Here is a 19,589-nt window from a genome sequence, read left to right as displayed (position 1 = left end):
ATCATCAGACAGCAGTTCATTATACAGCATCCATAACATCTATTTCCCTGTCATTAATGTAAGCAGAGGCACAGTCAGCCTTCCCCTTTTGGTACCTGGTTTTGGCAGCTCTCTCCTCAGTCACCTCAGCTGAGGGTGCACTGTGTATCACAAGCCAGCTCTCCATCTCTAACACTTGTTTTTCTAGCAGGCTGGTCCATTTCAGCAGCAGATAATGTGGATAACAGATGCCAATTGACTTTACCAAAAAAAATATACCATCCTACAGTGCCTCCTCTTTCTCCTAATAATTCCTGAGGGTCTATTTTGGGAGTAGTAAAGGAAAAGAACAGAATATAAAGAAACAGAACAGCATAAGTCAGGATAGAGACATGTTTGAATGCAGCTGTTTCTGGGTGCCCCTATAATTTTGTATTTGTCCAGATATGGATGAAACTTGTGATTCAAGTGAAACAATTGGCAGAGCTGTATGAAGGTTGCCATTTCTATACAGTCTGAAAGCCACCTGGAAATGGAGCACAATGTGCTCCTGTGAATTACCCAGACTCTGAAGAGGCAAGTGAACAATCATCCCCTGACAAAGTTACATACGAACAACTGAGGTATGGTTATTACACCTGAAGTGCTGCCTAGAGAATGACCAACTGAACTGCTGGCCTTTTGCATAATTGCTAGTAATAGACAACCTGAGTCAAAGACAGCAGTCAGCCACAACTGGGATGCAACTAAAAATCCACAGGAAATTCAACTTGGAAGTTCAGCTTTGAGTACCTAAATCAGACACATGAGCCCAAGAGTCAGCAAGTATCCAGGAGCAGCCTCCACCATATCCCCCAAACCAGTGACTTGACCACTGGTAAAAAAACACAGCATGTGCTATAAATTAGTAACAACAGCAGCAGAGACTTGTTCACTTCATTCTGCCTCAATGCCCCCACTGTGAAAATAAATAATTTTATCTGACACAGGACAAATACAACATAGCAACAAATCAGTGCAATTTCTAAAGCCTGGAGCAAGTAAGCGGCTTCCAGGCTTCTCACACTTGGTCCGCCAGCCCTCCAGAAAAATAGGATCTGGGATGGCAGGCCTTTCATTTGCTCCCACTGATTTTATACTCTGTAAAAAATCCTTTCAAAACAGATGCACAAGCCAAGGCAACTGAGGATTTACAAAAGAAATACCAGGACAAAACACTATAAACAAAATTGTCTCACAAAGGAAATATAAATATGCCTTTAATAGAGTGCAGCCATGTTTCTCCCTGTCCCACTAAAGAGTGAGTGGCTGTAGCTCAAGTTCTCACACTTCAGCAGAAATCACAGACCTTTTCCACAGGCCACATGCCACCAGCAGGTGTCAGTGAAAAATCCTGCCAGGATTTTAATCCTGGACAAAGGCATGGTCTCACCAGCAGTCTGTGTGCTGGATTCCACCGAATCAGTGCTGCCAGAAATCAACTCCATTTCTAACAGGCATTCCACTAGAGGAAGAGCACGTGCCTTTGACAGCCACCTCAGAAAAAGTCCAAAGATATCCATCTGCAGTAGCCTAGAGAGTCCATCTCGGAGACAACCATTCTGAGCTGGGTTTACATGCTGGGTTATACCACGTGTGGAGGGGACAGACTTTGTCCCAGCCACAGGACATCATCACAGATGTTCAGCCACAAGAACACTGCCATGGTCAACAGTGAGGTTACATGAGTCCATCCAGATGCTCTGGGTCTTGGGCAACAAATGCTAGAGCACTGTAAGAACCATCTTTTCTTTCTTCTTCCTTTTTCTCTTCTTCTCCTCAAAGCGTTCAGTAGCATCAGCAAAAAATGTCACCTCCTCCTTGGCCTCAATCTCCCTCTTCAGGAACTGGAGCCCTGCCATGTTGAATCCCAGCACATCCTGCAGAGACAGACCAGCACCACACTGTGAGGCACATCCCAAGCTAGTTAGGGGGAAGAGAGTCCTGCACTGACCACCCTTCTAAAAAGAGATGGTGAAAACACAGGATTTAAAGAAAGCAACATTACTTTAAATGTAAACTAAATGTAAACTTCATCTGACCAGGAGAACAGCCAGTCCTGCATTCAGTTCCCCACAGTCCTCTCGTAAGAGCAGCTATAATCCACCATATTTCTAAAAGACAAGCTGCTGGCAGGCACCTGAAGCTTCCTCTGGGAAAATACACAGTCTGCATTGAGATAGTACCCAAAGAAAAGCCCAAGAGAAGCAGGGAGTTACTTTAACTCCTACAACATATTTAGAAACTAGCAAGCCAAGATCCAAGCACATGTATCAGAAAACGAAGTGCAAATGTGGCAGGGAGCACAAATTTAAGCTCACCACTGGGTATTCCCACATGAGGAGGAACATAAGGAAAAGGCAGACTATTTGCAAAAGAGTATGGTTTAAATGAGCTCAGACCCCCCCAGCCAACTTCCCCACTGGACACCACAGACAACTCATGCTCACAAACATTGTATCATCCCATTATTCTACATCCTGGAAAAGGGGAGGGTGCAACACTCACCCGGGCCTCGCTGACTCTGGAGATGGTAGTTTTCTTCAGATTTTCTATCACTGTCACCAGCATCTGGTTGCCTGTGATCTGCCCAAAATGTATCCTGGGAATGAAGCAGGCTGTTATTAGAGACATACAAAGGCCCTCTCCTGAGCCTCTGTATGTTCTGGACATACGGGGTTTTTTTAGTTAGTCTTTCCCAGACCAGCACTGCACATGGACAAATTTATCTGGAAAAGCTGTTTTCTTAAGTTTAACAGTGATCCAAGGGGAAGGTCTTTCTGAGGACACAGGCTCTACAGTGACTCTGTGCCACCAACAGTGCCTCGTCAGACTTGATGAGGGATCTTTTCATTCCAGTGAGACTTGGGCCACCAGGATCAGCAACCCCAGCTGGGCATGCCAGCACTCTGCATCCAAGCAGTTCATTCCCACACACCATTCACTGTGGGTGCAGAGATTCCTCATCTCCTGCAGAGACCACACTTTTATTCCCAAGGATGCTTCCCAAGAGTTTCAGGCCCAGAGACTCAGAAGAAAGCCCAAATATGTCTGGGCAGATAAAGGACTCACTTGAGCAGGAAGAGGAGAGCTCGGCACAGAAGCTCAACGTCTGAGCCCTGCTGAATATATTCATTGAAAAGTCTGAGCAGGTCAGGGACGTAGGAGAAAGGCAGCACCAGGAGAGACTCTTCCAGCTCACTGAGGGAAAAAGCAAAGGGACACAAGCATTAGTCTTACCATTAGCCATTACACTGCTACAGATGAGCAGGAAACACATCCACACAGGTGGGTTCTGGTACTCAGCTGTGCTAAGCATTTCTCACAGCTGGTCCATGACTGCCCACATCTGCACTGGATCACCTGCATCTGCACTGCCCAGACATCTTGTGGCACAGGGAGCAGGCACACAGCCTTCCCTCCTCAACATCCCCAAACTGCTCTTCACATACATGCACATCTCCAAGCAGCCAACCCACATCCAGAAGCTTCAGTCTACACTCCCCATGGAAGAAACACTTTCCATTCTCCAGTTCCATGCATGTTCCAAAAGAGGCTGCTGGGAACAGTGACTCCAGGCTCTCTAGCACTGCCCATACCTTGCATGAGAGACCACTCAAAGATCCCAGCCAGTCCTGGGCCTAGAAACCCAACACTCAGTCACAAATCTGTTCAGCAATGAAGCTCTTGGGACTCACCTTGACTTGACCTTCTTGAAAACTTCCAGCACATAGGCAGAAGGCTGCAACAGAGGAAAGACACCAGTCCTGCTTAACAAGAAATATTCCGGGACCAACATGCCCTAAGGTCCATTTCACACAGTTAAAAACACACCATGACATCCTGTGAGACACACACATCAAGCTGAATATAACAAAGAGGAAACCCCTTCAGCTTCAATCAGAGGCTCTACCTCAGCTTTCTCAGGATACTCTACACTGGTGAAGAATATTGTGAAAAATCTCATTTATATTGAGACAACTAAGTAATCTCAATTCATGTCAATGAATCTTTTACAAATTAGACAAAATCTTGGTAGAACAAATTATATATAAAAAGCCTTATACAAATTCATGTCCCAGACATAATTCCTACTACTCCTGTTCATCTGCTGGAAGCATTTGGCAGATGGGATAAGATCCCCAGAGTAGAGCTGGGAAGTGGGAAAGTGCCTCTAACTACTAAGTCATAAGATTTCATTCACTTCTGTTATGTCTATCCAACTTATAATTAAATAGACCTATAATCATGGAGGAAGGGTCAGAAGGGCTCTTGCAAGGTGGTTACAGGTAATTAGAAGGAAGACAAAGGCTGCTCCATCTGGCACTGACATTCACCTTTGAGCAACCTGGTCTAGTGGGTCCCTAGTCCCTGCCCAGAGCAGAGGGGTTGGAACCAGATGATCTTTAAGGTCACATCCAACCCAAACCATTGAATGATTGCATGAAAAGGGGAGAGTGAAAAAACAAGGATCTCTCTAAGGGTACTTAAAAAACAGTCTAGGAGTGCACATTGGAATAAACACAAAAACAAAAACTAAGCTACTCAGAGTAGTGGATTTTTATTTATCACTGAAATCTATGCATCCTTGTCTGTGTATTTTTTAATATGTCAAAAATCCACAGAATTCAGTGAAAACTGTTGTGCAGTAGTATGACATGAATGAAAAAGGGCACCAGATCTAGCCTGCAATACTTGGGCATTGAACTACCATTCAGAATTTTCTCAGTGTACACTCTGCAGGAATAGGAACAGAAACAGTAATTGTAGCAACACCACATAAATAAACCTGGGAAAGGTTTGAACTAGCTTTTCTGTATCTTGGAGAAGACTGTAAACCCCAAGCTCATGATAAGGAACATCATAAGGTCATGGCTCCCATCAGGGTTGTATAACACATGTGTATGATACTAAAAAATAACCAAAAAAACCAACCAACCAAACAAACAAAAACCCATCAACATGAAAACCCTAAATTTATGTTCACTTTGCACAAGCCAAAAAAGTTGAACGAAGCAGTCCTTCCCCACAGCAACCCAGCATATTGGCTCAGCCAGCAAATCAATCAGCCCCACTCCAGCTACAGCCTGTGGCCCGGGCATTCCACTTACTGTAATATTTCCATAGGCACGGAGAATGGGATTGACAGGGAAGGGAACCTGGAGAACAGAATGTGTTAGAATGAGGCAGGTGTGTGTGTATAAATGCATATTGGGAGCAAATTTTACCCACAGTAGAAGAGAACTTTTATTGAGTGTCTTCCTGCAATTCCCACACCTCCACCCTTCTCAGAATGTTGCTGAAGGCCTCATTTGAAGCCATCAGACAATCTCATTCTCAGATGTATATGACTAACTCAAATATGGATGAATTTTCTTCCACTTCTTGTCACTTTTCCCACTTCTATGACAGCCTCTTATTTAGCAGGGAGTGTTGGAATGAAGGCAAAGATGAGGCTTGAGGATGAACCTGGAGCAGCACACTCTTCTACAGACAAAACTTACATCCTGCTATAACGTTAAGATCATGGGAAAGAACACACCCTTAATTATGCCCCAGAGCACAGTGCCATTTAGTTCTCCAAATAATCTGCTGTTTTCAGCTGTCCTGACTTTATCTTCATGCTAACCCTTCCCACCTGAGCTGGAAGGATATGCCCAACACACCTTGGGATTTTTACATTCCTCAGTCTTTTACCTCTTTTCCTGCAGCTTTGCATATGGCATTGTGTTCCTTTAGTTTTGCAGTCTCTTCTCTGTACAGCTCAATAGCTTCCATGATCCTCTCAGCCTGTGCAGCACAAGAACAACACATCAGTGACACCAAACATGCCAGGACAAAGCTCAGATGGACAAATAGAGGTGGAAGCAGAGGTGCTGACACAGAGCACCACATGGCATCTCCCTTGATAACCTTTACTCCATTAGCCTGAACACACAAGTCATGACCTGAAGATGTCACAGACCATCCACATTCCCCCACTGCCCTGGGTGCCCTCTAATGCAGCTTCAGTTGTTGCTTTGACCACCAAGCAGAGCCAGGGTCAGGCCATTTTGACTATTCAGATTAAGGATTTCCTCTGAAAATTACCAAACCAATGAAATCTGCAGCCATGGAATTACCCACCCCTACATGTCTCCCATGTCAAGCACCACAACAGATTTCCACCTTCCACAGATGCCCACTGGACTGTACAGCCCTTCAGGGAGAGGCCTAATGCCTTGAGAACATCCCAGCTGCCTTTTGCTCCTTTGGGATGCAAACCCCAGAGGGTAAGAGCAGCTCTGTCTGTCCCACATGCAGCAGGCAGCTGCAGCAACAGGAACCTCACACCTCATTCCTCTCAGGAATGTGTGACTCTTCAAAGTCAAAACCCTCCCTGTTGGCTCCTGAGCAGGACAGACTGCCTCTGCATGCAAGAGCAATCTGCCGTTATGTGACAGTACAGGTTACTCTTCAAACTGATGCTATGACCCCATGAGAACCCCCCCTTGAGAGACTGGTAAGGCACAAAGCCACGCTGGCAGAGCCTTACAGCACCTTACCGCTTTGATGGTTTCAATGGTCTTCTTTCCTGCCAGCCCTGTCTCTCCTTGCCTCTCTCCAGCCACCTACAAAATACAAAATACAGAGCTGCAGCTCCATCCACAGCACCACAGCCAATTGCACCATGGAGCAGCCACAGCTTCAGCACCCCCTTCCCTCCTGCACCACCTCAAAGAAAATGTTCCTTTCTCCCTGATACCTCTTCCATGCCTCTTACAGAAATAGTTTTTCCAGAGTTTGTACAGTCAGACTGACACACATTCAGATGGTGCAACTTACCACAGGCTGTTCTTCCTTTGCCACACTCTCTTCATAATCAGCTTCTCGTTGCTGCAGAGGATGAGAACACAACATATTAACAGCAGTAAGGCAAGGGTGCAAGTCCCTTCCAGACTATTTGAGCAAGACAACCTAGAGGACTTCATGCAGCCCATTGCAAAACCACAACCCATCAGCAGAGTCCAACAATGCCAATGGCAAAATGCCCATTTGTCCCTGGTCCCAACCCCACAGTGAACTCTAGAATCTCCCACAGAGAAAGAAATCCAGGTCTCTGCTCAGGGTGCAGGAACAGCCCTTCAGGATTCCACCAAGCTGAGACAGACATCACAGTTCAGCACCACACCTTTCACCAGCCACACAACACATAGGGAATAAATCTAGAAACGTCCCAGGGTTGTCCTGGGCTGCAAAAGGAAAGGCTCTGGTCTACCATCTCTCACACAAAAGGGTACCAATTATGTTATGCATAGTTCACTACTCATGTATTCATGCCACCTCGCTATTCAAACTTGACCCAAAACAAACTTTTCTGGAATCTGGAAAAGAGCTATCTTTATCTCTCCTTTTACCAAACACAGAGCATCAAGGTACAATGTGTGGGTCAGCTCTTGCAAACAGGCTGGGATTTAAAAAACCCAAACATCTATTGCAGGTTTCTCATCCCCTCCTGCTTCTGCATTTCTGCATCCCCCCACAACCCCAGACCATGGTTTGAGAACTGCCTTAGGAAGGGGCGACAGAAACAGGTTCTGCTGAGGGATCCAGCAAAAAGAGTTACAAATTGTTCCAAGGGAACCTCTAATTGGATACATGAAATAAACACATCAGCCAACCCCAATGGCAGCTCAATACTGGAACAGGTGCTCAGACAGAGTGGAAAATCTATTTCCTTGGAGATGTCAGTGTAAGAAGACAAGTCTCTAAACAGTCTGATAGTTTTAAGATCATCCTGCAGTGAGCAAGGGGTTGGACTTGAGACCTCCAGACTTTCCTTCCTATTGAAGTCCTTCTGAATCTATGATTGCTCCCAATACATGCTTAAATGGAATAGGAGGGGCTTCTTCCAACATCCCCAACTTCTGGGGCCTGCTACTGAGACAGAACAGACCTCTCACAGTTGGAAAAGGGACAAACTGCATTTAACAGGAGCAGTGCTCTCCAGCCCTCCACATCAGCCACCTGCTGAACTGCCTCCCAAACACACTTATGCTGAAAGGCACACATGAGAATGTCAAAGACTGTAAGCAACAGACCTATAGAAAGACACTAAAGACCAACAAAAAAAAAAGGTCTGGAAGTTGGTTTTGGTAGCAAAGATACAACTCTCACCATCTCCCTCTCCTCCTCCAGAATCAGTGGCTCCCTTGTCCTTTCCCAGAGGCGCAGAGACTTGTCATGGGACGCTGACACCACATAGTCTCCATTGGGACTGAGAGCCAAACACCAAACCTCCTGGTGATGCCCCTGCATAGATGACAAAAGAGCTCTGACATTAACATCACCCAGTTTCCAGCCCTGAGGAAAAATCCTGCTCATGCAGGGATATTGCTTCCTTTCAACAGATGCCAAGACTTCCTACCTCCAGTGTCTGGATATGTTCAAATTTATCTGCATCCCACTGCTTAATCTTGCTGTCCTTCCCAGCCGTGAAGAAGAGATGGGATTTGGGCACAAACTGCAGATACATCACACTGGAAGAGAAAAAGGCTCAAATTTACCCACTTGGGGAACACTGCAGAACTCCTCCTGCTCTATGCTGGATAAAAGGATTATTGCTGGATCACAACTCCTTGAAGACAAGTCCACAGTCCAAAGATGATGTAGGATTTGACTAACCTGTCATCATGGGCAAAGAGAGAACGGTGACAGTCACCAAAATCCAAGCCCCAAATCTTCACATTCCTGTCAGCAGAGCCAGTTGCAATTAGAGTTCCATCCTAGAGAGCAACAAAGAGAGAGGAGGGTGTGGGGAACTGCTGCTAACCCAGTGACTCTGCACTGCTGAGTAGGCAGACACCTGGCCTCCTGATCCCTCCACCTCCTCCCCAGTGGCCCATGCTCTGGTACTGGCACAGCCAACTGACAGCACTCTGGCCCTCTGCAGGTATTTGGTTATATCCTGACATTCTTCTTGGTTTTCAATGAGCCTCATCCCAAAGATACCTCAGAGCAAGATGCAGCCCCAGAATGAAGAGGCACAAAGAGGCTGCTTCCTCTCAGCACCTGCCCTCTGCTCCCACTAACAATTCAGGCTCCTCTCACACAGTAACTTAAGCAGAAAGCAGGCTGTACCTGTCACAATGAGTGTAAGGGACATTGACAGCATTTTGATTTCCACTCACTCACAAAATGCCCCAGGGTCAGTTCTATCATGACCCCAACTCTAATAGCCCTTCCAGTGAGCACAGGACTGCAGAATAAGGGGCTTGCTGTGTCCCACCCAGAAACTGCTAAGTCAGGAGCAAGGAGGTCACAAGCAAGCATTATCCTAGAGGTCTTGATGCCAGCAGAGGCTCTCACACTCATCCATATCACCACAGTCCCACATTACACAGCCCTAATGTTACTTACATAGCAGATGTCCATACACAGCACTGGCAGCTTGTGTCCATAGAGAGAAAGGAAAAACTGAAGCAGAAGGAAGATGACTCAGTTAGGCATGCTGGGTACAGAGGTGTGAAAATCTCAAGCTCCAAGCTACTTCTGCTCTGCTTCAGAAGCTGTTTTTCTAACACTGCCTCACTTTCATTCTTGCCCTGAACAATGCTAGCTAGCAGCAGGGCCATGAGGGCAGAATTGAGAAGGTGGAAGTAGCCAAGCAAACTGAACTAGCTCTGTTGGCTCTCTAGCTAACTCTGGTGCCAATCACCAGTATCACTGGAGTTGATTCCTGTTTCTCTCCACATAACTATCAGCACCAATCTGTCTTATGTCACTCCCTAACATTCACATGCTAATACACAGCTCACAAATCCACCACACACTGCTCACAAGGAAGGTTCTCCTCTCACAGGCTTTGCCTCTGACATGCCCTATTTAACACCATGTGAGACACACTCCTTTCCACCTTCACGGTGCCTGACAGATCTGGAGTACCACCACATCTGCAGGGTTTAGAATGAACCTTGCCACCTGCATGCAGGCTCAGAACACTTTTTAAATGAAAAATGGATCTTCCAGCTCCCAGTGTGGAACAACAATGGTTCTGTCAGGTTTGCCAGCAAACAGGCCCCTGAAGGAGGATGCATGTTCCACATAAAGCAGACACTTTTTTCTTTGTATTCCTGATTTTGCAGGCTACAGTTACATCCCTTCCTGCACAGCCTCACAGCTCATTTGGTCATGCACCTTGAGTGTGTCAACGTAGAAAACCTTCACAGTGCAATCCAGTAAAGAGACAGCCAGCAGCTTCTGGTTGGGGCTGTACCGCACACAGAGCACGTCTTCATCCAGCTGTAAAACACGCACATGCTTCATGGAAAGCCTGACAACAAGAGGATAAAAACAACCGTTGGCCCAAGCAAAAAAAACTAGGAAGAAAAATAGATACAAGTGCCACACTGTACCCTGGGAAAAAAAGTGAATTCTAACATGCAGCACCTCATTCCTCACTATGACAGGACTGGAAATAAGCAGGCTCTGGGCGGGCTGATGAACTTCACTGCTACATTACAGTAAAGATCTGCAGGCCCAGCCTATAAACACTAAACTCACACACACAAAACACACAAAAAAGGATCAGAATGAGACAAGTGCCATCCTCCAGCTAAGCTCAGGTCTCCACAAAACTGCACTGAGCTCACACTCTCCTCCATGTGTTCTATACAGATGGCATGGGCAGTTCTTGCTGTGCAGAGCCAAGGCCAAAGCACCCATCAACAACAATAACACAAGGTTTATCTTCTCACCTTTTCTGAACACTGCTCTCATCCTTCACAAGCTCAAACTCCCAGAACTTGACACATTTATCAGCACCTCCTGTCACAAAGCCATGCTGTAGGGGAAAACAAAATAGTTGCTGTGAAACGAGTTCCTATCACCCAGAGAAAGTCTACAGCAAGGAATTGCCAACACAGAGGAAGTTTTTGAAATGTCCCACTTTCCTACACCATTAATGATTAAGTGGATACCATCAGGAGCACTTCCTCTGGTTAGAACACACATTGCCTGAGAAACAAAAACAATTTCAAAAGCTCTAGCTTATTTTGGAGGTCTAAGACAAAGACCCCAAATGTAAAACAAAACCTGGATTGAAACTTTGGGACGGAAAGCAGTCATCTCAGCTGCAGCTAACAATATGCTTTTGATTTGTGAGCAGCTTGAGACTCTCACTGTTACTGGATAACACACAACTGACCACCACCCTGCAACAGAGCCTTCTAAAGGAACAGCAGTTCAACATTTTACATTAAGAAGGAGGGTAAAATCTATCCCATATGTTTTCATCTGTAGGGTGGATGAATTTCAGGCAGATTATTTCTTGCTATAGTTTTGATTCCACTATAAAGTTATTAGACAGTATCAACTGCATTCTCCACCTCTGAGGATGAGGGGCTCCATGCTTCCATGGAACAAAGCATGTGGTGCAAAATAAATTCCATGGTGCAAACAGTACTTCAGGAAGGAATTACATTAAAATATGTGCAGATGATACTTTTAAGGGTGGCTAAGTTACCTGGTCTGGTGAAAGAGCAATAGACCACACTGCCCCGTCATGAGCATCAAGTGTCTCTATCAGACTGCCAGAAGCCAGGTCATACAGCTGCAACTTCCCTGTCTGGGGAGAAAGACATCACAGAGGAAGAATCAGCCTCTGCTCACAACTCATGACAGTTCCTGGCAGAAAGCTCCCTGCCACCCATGCCCCCAGCTTCATTAGGTGGCTGTTACACACAGATGGCCAAACTCCTGATCTCCATCAGGGCCTTCCCAAAGCTCCACCCTGCTTTCCACCTCAAGCCACAAGAGTTCTGTAATGACTCTGGGAACAGAGCAGTGCTCCAAGGAGAGGCAATGCATCTTCTGTGAGGCTGCCTTAGTAGTCTAACACATTCCCAGACCTGGGAAGTCTGGAGTCAGAGGGCCACTCCTCACCTTGGTCCCAATGATGACCTGCCGATCTCCGGGGACAAAGAGCGAGCAGAGCGCGTACTCGCACTCCATGGTCCGGATGCACTGCAAGGTTGACCTGTGGACAAAGCAGAGCCCAAAATCCCTTATCACACACAATGTGGCCTGCTCAGTGAGACATGCTCCTGTGTGGTCTCTAACCATAGCTGTCTTTCAACTGGGGTCCAAAGATAAGCCACCACCATCCTATTGACACAAACACCACCCAGCAACACTGCTAACAAAGTTTCCCATAAAAACATGCCACATGTCCACCATCATGACCTAATAAGGAAAAAAGAAAAATAATTTTCTATTTGCTTCCTTTACTTCATTTACTGCTTTATCTCATTCCACTGTCCTCTCTTTCTTATCACTGCCTTTCTTAACAAGCATCCCTCAACTCTGGGAGACTGACACAACCAGACTGCATACCTGTTCCAAATCTTCACAGACTCTGCAGCTGCTGAGAGGATGGCAATGTTGTCAGAGCTAAAAGCCAATGTCCTGACATCACTGCGGTGGCCTCCAATGGTTATCCTGGACACACGGACAGCCTGGGTCACTTGTGCTGACAGGTCCAGGTTGTACAATTCAATGATATTGTTCTGGAGCAGCAGTACCATCTTCAGCTCTCCTTTTGGAGAGAGAATCAAGTCAAATGACCTGTTTGATTAGACAAAATCAGAGCTGTACACAGGGGTAATAAGACAAAGTGTTGGAGGGATCAATTATGAAGAACAACTAAGAGGAATATAGACAGGGCATATCCAACAAGCAAGTGCACACAGAGACACACAGGTGTGAATGGACTGGAAACCATGGTAGGCCTCACCCCAGCTCTAAGCTAAACATATGTTGAGGGGGAAACTTCTTCCACCTCTGCCTGCACTGAGCCATACAGAGTTCTCCCCAGGTAGCTGCATAACCACTCATCAGACTCTACAAAAGGCTTTCCACTCACTTGATTTTAGAAGAAGCTTTGACATTAGTGACCCGCTGAATCTCTTCCTGCAGGCTCAGCTCCACACTCCTTTCAGGCTCCTCTTCAGAGTTCTGTCTGGAAATGTCAGATAATGGAGGAGAGTCAAATAACCCAGCACAGCCAACACAAACTAACATAGCAATACAGAAAACACAAGGAAACCACTTAGCCTGCTGAAAACAACTTTCCTCTTATCCACATTTAAGAATAGGGACAGTGAAGGTTGGACAGTGAAGTTCATGCCAGTATGCAAACTACTAAAGACACAAACTGTCCTAAAAATACCTCCTCCTCTGGAGCCTAAACACAAGATGGATACAGAAACAGGGAACAGAAGCTATATTTGAGAGCAAGACCAGCTTCTGCTCATCTCCTATCACTCACCAAAAGCTCTCAGCCATTGCCAAAATGCATTTCCAGATTTGCAGATGTCCACATTTACAGATTTGCACAGATACCCTGTGCTTTAGTTTCTACCCTGGAACCAGGCCTCTCCCTAAGGGCTGTTCTGAGGCACCTGTTAAGTGCCAGGATACACAGAGACATATAACACAGAGTAACCATCATGGGAACTCTCAGCTGTATCTCTGTCTGCTGTAAAACAGGAAAAGAAGTCTGTGTAAAAAAAAAGAAGTCTGTCCTGTAAAACAGGAAAAGATTCTCTGTGACTTCTCAGATGAAACTCTCATTCCTGCATTGTCTACCAAGACCTTATTTTGATGCACCAAGCAGTATAAATATGAATGTCAGGTAGAGCTGAGCAGTTCTGAAAAACCCATTTTATATCCATTTCTTTGCACACTTTAACTTTCTTTTTTCAGAGGGAAGACTCAGAAAGAAAGGTATTTCCTTAGCCTCTGGGAGCAGTGCTGCTCAGACAAGCACCAAGGATTTACAGAAAGATGAAAATACAACAGCTAGCACAAAGAGAATGGCCAGAAGCTCAGAGTTCAACCACTGTGTAATGCTACTGAAGAGCTTTTCTAGAGCCTTCTGGAGCCTTCATCATCCAAGAAATTACTTACTTGGCTTTTTTCCTTGCTTTCTTCAATTTCTTTTCCAATTTCTTTTGGATTTCCTCTTCAGAAAGGACAGAGAACACTTCCAGAACAGTGTCTGTTCCCTAGAGTCAGAATAGACAAATTCAAAGGTTTGCAAAGCCCTGGCTGGCCCTTACAGAAAGTATCCAAGGTCTTTACCAGCCTCCTCTACATCTCTTCAGTAGCAGAGGCCCCCATTACTCACGTGGCAGGCCAAAAACTTGCCCATCCGGTCTGTGCCAAGAGTCACCACTCGGTCTCTCCCTTCCCGCATGATGGATCCAACTTTGCTGCACTTAACAATGCGCTACAGGGAAAGAGAAACAAACTTGGGTCTGAAAGGTCAAATGATCTTTTCAAGCAAACTCAAGAAACCTGCTGACAAGAAAAGTCAAGGCAGAGTGGGAAATGAACCTAAAGGGTCCTGGCAGAACAGCTAGTAAGGATAATAAAGGGACAAAACAAGCTGTGTGAGCTACAAGCTTATCTCCTAGTGTTTAGTTGCACTTCAGCTGAAAACAATCATTGGCAGTCTAAGTGGAAGAATAAGTTAATTTTTTTTGGCAAACCCTAGCCATTTAAGAGACAGATCTGATTTTTTATGCTATAGAGGCAGCAGAACTCAGTCAAGAGGCAGAGAAGCTGAGAACAGAGACTCTTAAACAGGGCATTGAAGGGAGATAAATCCTCTGGAGAGTAAGCTGGAAAATTAATTAACAAAGTCAGGTATCTACCACAACTACAAGCAGCCTGAGATCTGAGCAGTACCCCAGAAAGTTCTACCAGAAAGACAGATTCAGTAAAGTCTCCAGCAGCAGCACAAGTGGGAATGGCTTTCTGCAATCCAATCTCGCACCGTATTTCAATACAGTGCAACTCTAACCTCTCAGTTTCTCCAAGGCTGAGCAACAGTACTGAACTCAGCAGCTGCAAACCAGCAAGGAACTATTTTATTTCTGTGATGTTTGATCAAAGAGCTCTATTAGCACTTTTTAAATTTATACATTTGCTAGTCCTTCTCAAATAGAAAGGAAAGAAAAACTGTCAGTGGAGAATAAATCTGTGGATGTTTTGGCACACATACTTCTGCAGATGTTTTGCAGGTAGATGATGCAGCATCTGCTGCTGAGGAAGTAATCATGGAACAAGACAAGAATTATCACATTTTCCCAAACAGGCTACATATGACACTAAGGATATAAAACCACACAAATGGGGTTAGATACACCAGCTCAGAGACAGCATGGAAAACTGATCTTACCTCCTCAGGATGCTCATCCACCTCTAAGGTCTCATCTTCTTCGTTGTTTTCTTCTGCTCCAGGTAAAGAAGACCCTTTGCTTTTCTTGAATTCTGGTTCATCGTGATCTTTTACCTGCTCACAGGAAAAAAAAAAAAAACAGAAAAGGAGAAAAGGAGTACCTTAAACCTCAAGAGCTATATTGTTGTAGTTGCTGGCTCACACTTCATTTCCCTGGAGATACAACTGATTAGCATACACTGGTCCTACAGAATTCCTGTAGGTACCAAGCACTCCATGTGCCCCTATGGCTATCATCCACCCACAAGGCTGTCTTCCTCAGCTGTAAGTCAGAAGGCAGGAAGATCTGACACCCTGTGGAAATCTCATTCTGGAATTTCATTTCAAGCTTCACTTGAAAGTGCAAAACATAGGAAACAGCAAAGCCCATCCTGTGAGCAACTTGTGGACCCCTCAGATAGCAAAGACATTGCCTTGACTGTTTCCCAGAACATCCATCAGATATGAACATGTTCCAGTTCCTTCTCAGTTCAAAGACAAGCAGCTGGGCAGGGGGGCTGAAGGGTTACAGAGGGAATGCCTTACCTCCTGGATGTACGTGAGATCCCACACCCTCAGCTCACTGTCAGCGCTCCCAGTGATCAGACGCTTCTCTTTGGACAGCAAAGCCATCCCCCAGACCTGTCCAGAGGCACAATGTGAGGAACTGACTCCCTTAACTATCATTAAAAAAGCACAGCATCTTTAAATGACCTATTTAAACAGCAACTAAATAGAGAATGGACCCAGCTGGGACCTCCTCTGAGGACATGTGCATGGGTATTGTCACCCAATGCCTGTGATGACAGCTCTTGGAATGTCTGGAAATTTCTCATTTGCTCACTCCTAAAGCCTAATGAAAGTAAACTGTATGATGGTGCCAGCTTACAACTCCTGAAAGCAAGGAAAGCCTACAGCGAGCCAATACATTCCAAGTTCCTCCAGCCCAGCATTTCCACACATCCTCTTTTTACCTCAGCTCGGTGTCCAACCAGAGTTTTGAAGCAGTGCTGGGTGTCCAGGTCCCACCATTTCACTAGTGTGTCCTTGGCACTGGAACAAAGAAGAAAAACTCAGACATGAGAAAAGACTCCAGAGCTCAACATTTTTCTAAGTAGTAGAAATACAAAAAAATCTAAAGCATGTCAGAATGCATCACAGAGCAGCTGCTCAAACATTGAATTTTGCAAGCCAAACATAAAAGGCACAGCCATGCTGCAAAAAGATACTTCTCAAGTCACTGAAGCGGACCTGCAAATATTTGAAATTGCATTAAGAAATGGGTATCATCTACCAAACAACAACAAAAAAATACTATTTTTTCCATCTGAAAAAGGCAAAATTAGTTGTTTTACTTCTAAACTGAACTGACTGCATGCACTTTTCTATTAAGCTAGTAAATGGCACATTAAAAAATAAAAAAATTAGTGATGGATATTTCAGCAAGAATATCTCTTGTTAACTATTTATTATTAAAGGGACTCAGACAACTTGCAGTTCATTTAGTTGAATACCTTAAAATCAGCCAAAAAACACCCTATCATCTTTTAATTAATTTGTGTATTTACAGCTTACAAGAAAGCAATTTTTCTGTCACACTGCTGTGTCAATTGTATATACAGAAAGTAAGTCTGCTTAATTCTTCAAGATAAGCAAAATAAACCCCAAAAACTGCTACATACATAATGAACATGTTATGACAATTCTTTGTTACAATAATTTTAAGTTGATGGACTTACCAACACATCAAACTCTTTTCCAATAACTTTTTTTCAGTATTGCTCTATTACCAGACTTAAATACGTGGATGTGACAAAATTATATTCAAAGATGCTGGTGGGTCTGAGATACCACAAGACAAGAAGGAAAATACAAATGGCTGTAGTACACAGAACGTCTAAATTGCAAGTACAACCATGCCTGCTTTCCTGATCAACTATTTCTCTTAGTCTAACTCACCAAGTGATCAACAAGTTTTTCTCCTTCAAGAAAAGGACTTGAGTGATGACATCCTTGTGTCCCCTCAGCCGGTACAGGCCACTCTCATTGATGACATCCCACACAATGACTTCTGTATCCTGGAACGGAAAGAGCATCTCCATGGCACTGGCCCTTGTCTCTGCAAAACTTCTGCCATGAGACTGAAAAGATTACCTGAGAGCACACTTTCTCACTCTGAATCACAAACATGATTAATGCAAGTGACACTGCTTCCCCAGAGGTGCTGTCAGACTGACAAATGTACCATTGTCCCAGCTTGAGAAACTTTTGCTATGACAAGATTCTTCACTTTAACAGCTCTACCAGTGCCCTACTCCTGCCTGCAGCCCCTGCTGCTCCCCCAGCTCCTCTCACTGCCATCCTCTGGCTATGGGCAGAGGCCACACTTAAAATACTGAACATCTCAGTGTAGGTCAGCCTTCCCCATGGGGCATCTCTGTGAAAGGGTCATGCTCCAGATGTCAAAGCCTCACCTTCGAGCCAGACACCAGCCTGCCACCCAGGTGGTCGTACTGCAGGGCTGTCACTGCAGCCCTGTGCCCATTGAAAGTGATAGTTGATTCTCCACTTAGGAGGTTGAAGACACGGATTGCTCCATCTTCATACCCAACAGCCAGGTGCAACCCATCTGGAGAGGGGCAGAGGCAACTGACTTGCTGCTTGAGACCCTTAAGGATAAGAACCTGCAATTTTTAGGAGACAAAACATGTATAATGTTGATAAATGACATGTCAGAGTCAGATAGTTGCAGAGAATATAGTCTATTCTTCTCCTGAATTTCCAACTGAGCACTTTGGCCACTTAATAAATTAATTTTTCAACGTCCTCCTCCAAATACAGTATCATAATAACCCCATTTTCCAAGGCAAACAGCAGCTAGAAGGGAAGCAGTTTCTCAGGAAATGGGTGCAGAGCGAATCCTGGAACTCAGAACCTGCCCCCACATAAATTTCTGCCCCCACATATTATGAACCAAAGATCAAGAGGGTAAAAGTTGGAAAGTTTCTTCCTGACTCCATCCTCTCTTGCCTGGCCTTTCTCAGGTATAGGACAGAGCAGCTCTTCCACAGACTGCACAAGAACTTGAGAATCATGAAAACATCTCCAGAACAACATACCCGCAGTCAGCACTCCAGAGGCTGTGAAACAAAACCAGATTTCAGTCTGTAGTGGACAGTAGTACTTACACTGATTTCTGAATCTCACAGGAGACAGTATGTGGCAAAATCCTCAAAGTTACAGTTCACAACCTCCCCATGGGATACAACTTTTACAAGGAATGCCCAGTTCCACAGCCAAAACACAAATTCTATGACATCCCTGAATTGTCCAAGAACATTCAAACAAACAGCTAAACCGGGAGCAGCTTTCCAGTTATTGTGACAGCAATTACTCTTCCACAACTGAGGTCCTGATGCAAATCTCAAGGGATCTACAGGGAGATTTATTTTAAGACCAAGTCGAGATAAAATAAATTACTCTCACAGTAAGAGCAGAGCAGAGCACCACTCCCTGTAACAACTGATGGCTACAAGTTACTACCAAAAAAAAAAGATGAGTGTTGCTGTATTCCAGATCATTCAAATCATCCACAGCCTCCTCCGTTCTGTGTGTGCTGGTGATATCTGTTGGATTTCAACAAATGCAACCCTTATAAATCCCTTAAACAGAAATAACCAACGACCTTCTAGAAACTAGCAAGACTTTCTTGTAAGCATCCAACACTGCAGTATATTTTGGACTACTCAAAAGGCAACGCGATGCAGAATCCTTTTAGTCCAGTGACCAGAGCACTGGAAGACACCAGCACTTTGGGCCAGGAGGCAGCCAGAGCTGCAGACTCGGCGCATAACCTAACCTCATTCACGCCGCGCTCACCCTTCCCCAGAGGCGGGGATGCTGCGCACGTGTCGCTTCCCTCCACACGCCACCCGCTAACGCGAATCGCTTCAGTTCTGGCGGCCAAAAGCCCCTCACGCCGGCCCTGCCCCGCATCCCGGCTCCCACCTTCTCTCCTTTCCTTGTGTCCCACACGAACACGTGCTCGCAAGCCGGCACGGCCGCGTAGCGGCCCCGCTCGCCGCGCAGCGCCACGAAGGCCACGCCGGCCCTGGCGCTGGCCACCAGCCCGAAGAGCGCGGCGGGCTCGTAGCGCAGGTACTGCCGCGTCAGGCCCATGGCGGGCGGGAGGAGGACGGAGAAGGAGAAGGCGGAGGGGCCGCGATGGCCTCGGGAGCCGCGCTCGGGCCCGCCGCGCTGGAAGTGCGTCAGAGCGGGCCCGGCCGCGGCGCCGCCCAGCCCCGCCCGG

General features: G+C 45.5%; 1 protein-coding gene across 1 annotated transcript; it reads right to left on the bottom strand.

Moving 5' to 3' along the window:
* Positions 1-1,208: 1,208 nt before the first annotated feature.
* On the bottom strand, positions 1,209-19,531 carry WDR3 (WD repeat domain 3). Its single transcript, XM_021548902.3, has 26 exons — positions 19,289-19,531; positions 17,755-17,964; positions 17,240-17,358; positions 16,255-16,333; positions 15,827-15,922; positions 15,242-15,355; positions 14,186-14,287; positions 13,966-14,063; positions 12,920-13,015; positions 12,391-12,621; positions 11,941-12,034; positions 11,522-11,623; positions 10,755-10,840; positions 10,195-10,330; positions 9,418-9,474; positions 8,683-8,783; positions 8,426-8,537; positions 8,176-8,310; positions 6,844-6,894; positions 6,564-6,629; positions 5,716-5,808; positions 5,130-5,177; positions 3,717-3,760; positions 3,091-3,219; positions 2,527-2,620; positions 1,209-1,898 (listed from the first exon to the last, which is right to left on the bottom strand). Exons 1-26 carry the CDS (start codon positions 19,457-19,459, stop codon positions 1,743-1,745), a joined length of 2,820 nt encoding a protein of 939 aa, XP_021404577.2. The 5' UTR covers positions 19,460-19,531; the 3' UTR covers positions 1,209-1,742.
* Between the last annotated feature and the right edge of the window lie 58 nt (positions 19,532-19,589).

Source organism: Lonchura striata, chromosome 1 (assembly GCF_050655825.1).
Source record: "Lonchura striata isolate lonStrDom1 chromosome 1, ASM5065582v1, whole genome shotgun sequence".
In the NCBI taxonomy this organism is placed as follows: domain Eukaryota; kingdom Metazoa; phylum Chordata; class Aves; order Passeriformes; family Estrildidae; genus Lonchura; species Lonchura striata.
The sequence above is the reverse complement of the archived record's forward strand: the minus strand, read 5'-3'. Positions and strand labels throughout refer to the sequence as shown.

Coding starts and splice junctions, on each gene's coding strand:
- WDR3 (XM_021548902.3), bottom strand. CDS start 19,459: ATGGGCCTGACGCGGCAGTACCTGCGCTACGAGCCCGCCGCGCTCTTC. Junction 8,538..8,682: donor CTCTTTGCCCATGATGACAG/GTTAGTCAAATC, acceptor TTTCTCTTCCAG/TGTGATGTATCTGCAGTTTG. Junction 8,311..8,425: donor AACATATCCAGACACTGGAG/GTAGGAAGTCTT, acceptor TCATCTATGCAG/GGGCATCACCAGGAGGTTTG.